Consider the following 8,721-nt stretch of genomic DNA (forward strand, 5'->3'; position numbering starts at 1 on the left):
TATATATATATATATATATATATATATATGCATACATACATATATAGACATATATATATATATATATATATATATATATATGTCTATATGTAAGTGTGTGCATACATGCATTCCTTTATTGCAGTTCCTATTTATGTGGCGGCTGTTACTCAAAATGGTTCAACAGCAGAGGAAAAGAGGTGTTTTGCTCTCGGAGATAAAAAAGAAACCCAAGGAAATTCCTGAAAGCCAAAGAATTATGTCAGATTGGTACGAATGATATTTCTATGATTCATTTGATATCAAATATATACAGCTGTCTTAATAAATACACTGTTGCTATCTTGCAATCTAGTTGTTTTATCGTAATAATTTTTAATTCTTTTCACATGTAAGAAATTGCCCATGCTGGTGCTACATAGAAGGTACCTAGTACACCCTTTAATGTGAGTGGCATTAGGGAAGGCCTCCAGCCGTAGAAACTATGCCAAAACAGACAACTGGAGCCTGGTGCAGCTCTCCAGCTTGTCCGGTCCTGTCAGACTGTCCAAGACTGGAAATGAGTAACACCATTTGTATGATGGTGATGCTTGTTTATGCCATATGATGTCAGGACAAGGGCACACACACGCATACATATGAGAAGTATAGAGAAAATAACAAAGTACTGGGACCTACAGTTCTATATTTAAGAGATGAGGAATTATTTACACTTGACGGATATTTGTCCTCATCTTGTTCGTTGTTAATGTTTCTGAACTCAGAATCTTGGGGTTTGATTCCAGGCAGTGACCTGAATAATAATAATAATAATAATAATAATAATAATAATAATAATAATAATAATAATAATAATAATAATAATAATAATAATAATAATAATAATAATAATAATAATAATAATAACAATAATAATAATAACATTGAAAAATACCTTAGGAATGAGAACCCAGGTTCGAAATTTCCCTAAGAAACCTGATGAAGGCTGGAGGGTATATCAGCCGAAACGTTGTGTTAGCAACAAACAAGATGAGGACAAATATCCGTCAAATGTAAATAATGTAAATAAAATATCAAGACATTATTGGAGAGATACACTTGAGGACAGAGTTGGCTATTTTTAAATCCAGGAATATTGGATCCAGATTTAGACTGTAGTTATGTCCCTTGTATCATGAATCACAATTTTGCAGGGGAAGTAACTCTGGTACTAACGATAGCTAGAGTAACAAGAAATAAAGCAATGAGTTAGCAGAATCGTTAGTGCGTCGAACAAACGATAAGATCGCATCTACAAGGAAAGGAATTCACATAAAATATGTGAGATACCATCTGTGGGATCTTTTGCATGATTTTAGTGAGATATTTATTACCTGTTCAGACATGGAAGTGCCAACAGCCAAATCTGTTTATGATGTATGCAGGGGGACGAATCCATTCAGTGTCTGTACATTAGCGATCTGTGGGTTTGTGTTGAGCAGCTTCTGGTCTCATGTAACACAGATGCGGCTGTCCGCCGAGTGTGTAGTGAAGATCGACTCACCAGCTTCTTTTGACAGAGTAGGGAGTCGGGTCTTTCTCTGCTTAGCGGTTGTAGTGAAAGAAACTGTGTGGTGGACCAGTCAGAAAGGTCTGAAGATTCCTATCTTACCAAACTCTCATCGGTTTCTTCAAATATCCTTTGAAGAGGGAGGTGATGCCTTCCATTGTGTTTATCGAAAGTTGGATGTGAGTGGCAAGACTGGAGAGGCTGAATGGATCTACTCTGAGTATGACTTTCGAAGTAGGAGGAAAGAAACTGGAAGATGGCACTTCCCATGCCTTGGTGCTGGCAGAGTATTCCGGGTCTTTTTGTGTGGGGTTTACCCTCAGTTACCCCGAGTGGACTACCCAGCTACTGGGGATTCGGTTTATTTATCTTTCTTATTTGTATTTTAATATCCTTTTGTTATATCCTTTAATGTTGTAGTGTTTTCCCTTTGTGTGTTGTATCCCATCCTTTGATGTGGTCTTGAATGTCTTGGGCCAATGTAGACAAAGAAATCATCATCATCATCATCATCATCATCATCATCATCATCATCATCATCAACATTCTCATGCTTAATATTATTATTATTTAAGGTGATGAGCTAACAGAATTGTTTGCACACCAAATGAAATACTTAGCATCGTTTCATCTGTCTTTACGTTCTGAGTTCAAATTCTGCCAGGGCCTTTCATCCTTTTGGGGTGGATAGGTTAAGTACCAGTGAAACATTGGGGTCGATATAATCGACTAGTCCCCTTCCCTGAAATTTCAGGCTTTTTGCGTATAGTAGAAAGAATTATTATTATTATTATTATTATTATTATTATTTGATGAAAGCTCCCAGCTTATCTGGCTGAGTATGATGGGGAGTGTCAGTTGTCCGCAACCAGCAGACTCAGGTGACACTTGTTTACTGGTCATGTTTCAAGAATCCTGCAAAGAATTCTTGCAGCTCCAAGCAATGCTGGTTTTTGTAGGTGTGCTACCTTCACACTTGCACCAATCTCTTTCAGCCATGTTGGTTGTTGAGTGCTGATACTTCCAAGCATGCCAACCACGTGAAATTTTTTTTTTAATGTTGTTTACATGAATTGTTAAAATCCTCGTCACCACTGTTATGATGTGGTGTTTTCTGCAGTTATAATGTGTGGCCACTTTTGTAACTGTAGCTGTTGTATCTACTCTAGTAACCATGATATTTTCTTGGTATCAGATACAGTGTATCTCTTCTATACCAGAATGGTAATACACCAAATTTGAACCGTCTTGAGTGTAAACCTGAACTCAACTATAACATGTAACTGACACTTAACTCCAACTGAGAACTCATACAATGACTCTACAACGACTGACACATGATTCTCTGTACTGGTTGATGTCATCTCACTTTATAGTGGCTGGGTCATACCACTTGTCCTGTGGAAGCAGTGTACCATTTCTAATCCAACAGATATTAAACTCAATGTTTTTACGAATGAATTATGTTTCAGAAATTGTCAGCAATGTTCCAAAAACCTGAAGACAGTGAGCTGGCAGAATTGTTAGCAGAATTGTTAGCATGCCAGGCAAAATGCTTCGTGGTATTTCGTCCGTCTTTATGTTCTGAGTTCAAGTTCCACTGAGGTTGCCTTTAATCCTTCTTGGGTCAATAAATTAAGTACCAGTTGAGCATTGGGAGTTAATATAATTGACTTACCCACTCCTCTGAAATTGCTGGCTTTGCGCAAAAATTTGAAACCACTATTGCTAAAACTTAAAAGCTTGCAATGTTTAGAGTGGAACAATTTGCAACACCAAAGACGAAATGAGGTCAAGTAGTCAAACAGCTTTTCTGTTGAATTCCTGGACATTATTTTTCATAAAACTGAAGTGATTCTTAAAATAGATTAGCTCGTGACGATGTGGATTAACGATTATACGGGACATAATGTGTTCACAGACATGATGGTCATTCAAATGACGTAGGACAATTTACTGAAAGTGGAAAGTGAAATTTCTTAGGTGAAACTTTTTTTTTTTTACATATTAATAAAGACTAGTTTGAAAGGTTTAAGAGTTGATTTGATAAGTTTGCACAACATTAAAATGGTTGGTGAAGTCCCCATTCTGGCACAGAGGCTGTTATTAATCATCTTTAGGGGTTGAAGGAAATTATTACTGAAGTTCATTCTACAGAACATGCATAGAATAGTGATGAAACTTGGCTTTTCTGGAAGACATGTCTTGTATGACATATTTGCCAGGAAGAAAAATTGGTTTCAGGCTTTAAAACTTCTTGAACTAATCAAATACTTCTTGTGGGAGGAAATACAGCTGGTGACTTGAAATCAAAGTCGTTTCTTACCATTCACTCCCAAAATCCGAGAACTGTTCTAAGTTTAATCAACCTAGTTTAATTGATTTTGCCTTTCATCCTTTTGGGGTTGATAAATGAAGTACCAGTTGGGCACTAGGGTCAATGTAATCAACTTACTCACTTCACATAAAATTGCTGGCTTTGTGCCAAGATTTGAAACCAATGTGTCTTTGGCCAAACTGTATCTATGACTTTACAGGTTTACACCAGCAGAAATTTTTCATCAAGTTCAGCAGGATATTCTGACAATGGCAAATGATGAGTGCTGTGGACTGAAAGAGAAATTCTCCCTATATTTTATTTTTTGAATCACAAGTACTTGATTTTTTTCTTTTCTTAAAGGGGAACATTACTATTTTATTCAAAATAAAATATTAATCTTTATCATCTTAAATCAAAAGGCAGAAAAACAGAGAGAGAGAGAGAGAGAGACTCTTTCTAGACAAAGATCAGTTGCAATGGGAGGAGTTGAATCTCATAAGAATGGAAAAACAAACAAACAACAAATGGGTTGTAGTTTATAATGAAACTGCAAATGCCACTGCAATGTTGAAATCATTGCCTCAGTGAGGTCAATTAAGTACATGATGAAGTACTCACTGAAAGGAAATGACCAAGCTGCTTTTCAAAGAAACAATGATAATGAAATTAGTTAATATCTAATGGTTAGGTATATTGGACCATCTGAAGCAGTTGCATCCATTTTAGGATTTGCAATAATGAGACTGCAAGTTCATCTACCAGATGAACAAAGAATATTGCTCAGAAATTATGGGGGATATATATGGCTGTCAATGAATGACATATGAGAAGAACATTGACAGAATTCTTTCCATTGTGCATCAATGATGACTTAGCAAAAATATTACTTTATGCCAAAGTAGTAACAAAGAATGGCAAAAAAGAGAGTGGGTGGGGGGAGAAGGAACTCTCGGTCATGTTTATATTGTCACACCAAAGGCAGAAGAACTGTATTATTTAAGTATTTTATTGCATGAAGTTCGAAATAACATCAACATTTTCAACTTGGAGTGGTTGTCACCCAATGGGTCACAGTGGGTACATAAGACTATGCTCAATGTAATTGCCATATTTCCTGCAACAAACTCCCTAATGTCTACCAATAGGGATCACTTGAATTGGTGAGGGAATTTCTGTGGAGTCTTGATTGTGGTCAATGTAGCAGTTAACAAACTCGAATACAGCGTTTCGAAAAGAAGAGACATCTTGTGTCTGTGAATGAGCGTCAACGGAGTCCCAAGAACAGCTTGAGAAAGCAGTTACTTCTCCCTCAAATCTACAACTGTCCTTTGATTGTGAACCACGGGTTTTCTTTTATTTGTAAATATCGGTAGAAATTGGACTGACCTCACATGATCAGATATTGGACAGTCACAAAAGAAATGTCGTCAATCAAATGTTTCCTTCGATCAGCTTCAAATGTGACTGACGTCATTTCAGTCTAAGCTGATTATAGACTCGACACCCGCATAGACATCACCATCATCATCATCATCATCATCATCATCATTGCTGTCGTCGTTGTCATCATCATCATCATTGTCTTCATTGCTTTTGTAATAGTCAACTACTACTACTACTACTACTACTGCTACTGCTACTACTACTACTGCTGCTGCTGCTTTTGTTGCTGCTGCTTTTGCTGCTGCTACTGCTGCCAGCACCACCCATAGCCACCAGCAGCACCACCACTGTCACCGCTGCCACGTTTACCACTACCATCACCACTGCTGCTACTACTACTTCTGCTGCTGCTGTGCCAAAATCTATAACAGGATCTCTATCAGAAAGTTTTTCAAGAATGAACGCCACTTGTTTAGAAGCAGGATAAAGGATAAAATAAAGTTTATTTGGTAGTAGGAGAGAGAGAGAGAGAGAGAGAGAGAGTGAGAGAGAGAGAAAAAAAGAGAGGGGGGAGAGAAAGAGAGAGTTTTGTGAATGGTTGTTTCAAAGCACAGAATTGTGGAGGCGTTTTTGGAAGAAGACCACAGACACAAATGACTTGTTTATGATATTTTTTTTACCAAGAACTGTGTTGGCATGAATTTTTTTTTTTGTCAAAGAAAGCTTTAATTGTGTTGCAAGATTGACTTCAGTGAAAATAGTTCTACTATATTTGAGTGGAATGGCAAAACTGGAGCAACACTTTGAATAAGATTTTGATATCAGTGAGGGGAGGGGAGGGATATTAGGGAGAAAATATCTTCTTAAAGAAGACTTTGTGAGAATCAAGGTTTCTCTAATGTAGAATGGCCAACAGACTTGGTCATTCCAAGACTCTTTCATTTTCTTTTTCAAAATGCAGTCAGTTCTTTATTTATCAATCTATAACATAATGGTTAAGTGAGGGACAATGATTTATGGACTTGACAAGAGTGACAGATCAAAATTTTGTGAAATTGACAGGAATGATGAATTACGATTTGTAGACTTGACAAGAAAGGGTTGGATCGATGGTTTGTGGTCAGCTCTACCATCATGAAAATGTTGTTACTTTGTTACTTGGAGCCTGTCTGAAATACCCAGGAAGTGACCAAACAGATCCTTAAGATGGGTGTCCAGCAATGAAAACCATACCAAAGGTAACACCGCAGCTCAACATGTGACTTGCCAGATTTTCTCAAACTGTTCTTTAACCGATGCCAGGGTGGAAAACGGACATTAAATGATGAAGATGATGATGACGACGATGACAACGACAACTATGATACATCCTGTGCTCCCTACTATTTGCTTTCTATGAAGGAACACATAGTTCTGTGACATGTCAAAGAAGTCAGAAACTCCAAATAAGAACTGACTTGGAGATCAGCAACAACTAGTCTGACCTATTCTAATATGGAAAAGGGTCATGAAACGATGATGATGATGATGATGATGATGGTGGTGGTGGTGGTCATCGTCATGATGGTGATGACAACAATGTCTATGACAACAATGATGATGATGATTATGATAATGACAATAATGTCTATGACGATGATAATGATGTTCATGATGATGATGATGATGGTGATGGTGATGATGATGATGATGATGATGGTGTTGGTGTTAGTGATGATGGTGCTGACGACAATGACAATAACAACGACAGTGATGATGATGATGACAATGATGACAATAACGGCAGTACTAGACAAAGATAACTTAAAACTAGGAAATTACCACTTGCAAATTCCAAATAAAAAAAAAGCCATTTCTCTGCAGTGAAGTGGAAGAGAAATAACAAGCAGGAAACGTCGATCCTTCTTCAGTTATTTCAATCCGTCAGTTTGTTCCTGTTGTCGCTGTTGTTGTATAGATTTGGTTGGCTCTGATCAAATTGATCAATAGTGGTGGGGGTGGGCAGGAGGTCAACTCAAAGATCCTAATTTCCCTGGTAAAGCCCGGCTGATGACCTGATCCGGTCTGGCTTGGGCCGGATCACACAATTATTACATCAGACACAACTCCATTGTGTATGGCAGAAGAGGACAATCCAAGTCAAAGAGGCCAACACCTGGTAACTAACCCCATTGAATGTTTCGTATCTTTTATCAGTATACTGTGGCCATGCTGGGGTACCACTGCCTTGAAGAGTTTTTAGTCGAATGAGTGGACCCCAGAACTTTCTCTTTTAAGACTGGTACTTATTGCATCAGTTATTTTTTGTTGAACTGCTAAGTTACAGGGATGTAAACAAACCAACACTGGTTCTCATGTGTACAGTGGTTGGTAGAGGAAACACACAAACACACACACGCACACATGCACACACGCACACATACACTCACACACACACACGCACATATGTACAATGGGCTTCTTTCAGTTTCCATCGAAACGTGTATTGTGAGATACAAATAAGATAACAATCTGTTTTCAAATACACAAACACTGATAGAACAGCAGAGACAGGATAAAATGTCCATACAAAGTGGAAAAATATGTCAGAAACCAGCCATGAGTTCAAATTTACAGAAGACAAAAGATGAAGACAGGTGTAAGAACACCAAGCAGGTGTATTAGTTTAACGCTCAGGAAGAATGGAAAAGTGTTTTATGTTTTGAGCCTATGCTCTTCAACAGAAAGGATTAAGAGGTAAAACAATGGAGAGAGAATGGTTTATATACATCTGGTTATTTATCATAGGCTTACAACTGTTTCAGATATATTTTGAGTGCATTTAAGGTTCAATATTACCAACTGAGCAACTGAAAATATGGGGAACCATTCTTAACTTACTCAGAGCTAATTGCTCATATTCATATGAGGCATATGGATGATCTGTCCAGACCAGCGGAGACTATGTCATGCCATGGTAACTTCAATGTTGGGCAGTTCGGCCGTGAGCAAAACCTCTTCATTGGTAATATAGTTCTTCCATGAGATAAATGCAAATTTACTTCGATTTGATAAATGGAAACAGCTGCAAATGGTTCTGAACTACAATTAAACTATGACCTTTTAATACCAATGATCAACTTCTCATTGTTATCTATTGCTCCATTTCTTTTCTTTTCTATACACATACACACACACACACACACACATATATATATAAACATATATATATATATGTACATATATATGTATATTCATGTATATACACACATATATATATGTATATATATATGTATATATATGTGTGTGTGTGTCTGTGCTTTTGTTTATTTGCTTTCTTATTATTTTGACGTGGAGTTTTCAATAAAACATCAATAAAATAAAATATTTGAATAAAAAAATCATATTCTTTAAAAAATAGAAATAAAAATTAACAAGGAGTCATGAATGAGACAAAAAAATGTGGAGGAAATACAAAATTATAAAAAAAAACACAAAGAACTAAAACAAA

The 8,721-nt window shown here is 36.9% G+C and overlaps 1 protein-coding gene across 1 annotated transcript in view; it reads left to right on the forward strand.

Annotated features, from left to right (window-relative positions):
* The window catches only part of LOC128249893 (uncharacterized), an 8,014-nt gene extending 7,720 nt beyond the window's left edge, over positions 1-294 (forward strand). The window contains exon 5 of the mRNA XM_052974463.1: positions 125-294. Coding sequence (XP_052830423.1) covers positions 125-200 — 76 coding nt within the window. The 3' untranslated portion in view covers positions 201-294. The remainder of the gene's footprint in view (positions 1-124) is intronic.
* The last annotated feature ends 8,427 nt before the right edge of the window (positions 295-8,721 follow it).

The sequence above is a fragment of the Octopus bimaculoides genome, chromosome 18 (genome assembly GCF_001194135.2).
Source record: "Octopus bimaculoides isolate UCB-OBI-ISO-001 chromosome 18, ASM119413v2, whole genome shotgun sequence".
Classification (NCBI taxonomy): Eukaryota; Metazoa; Mollusca; class Cephalopoda; order Octopoda; family Octopodidae; genus Octopus; species Octopus bimaculoides.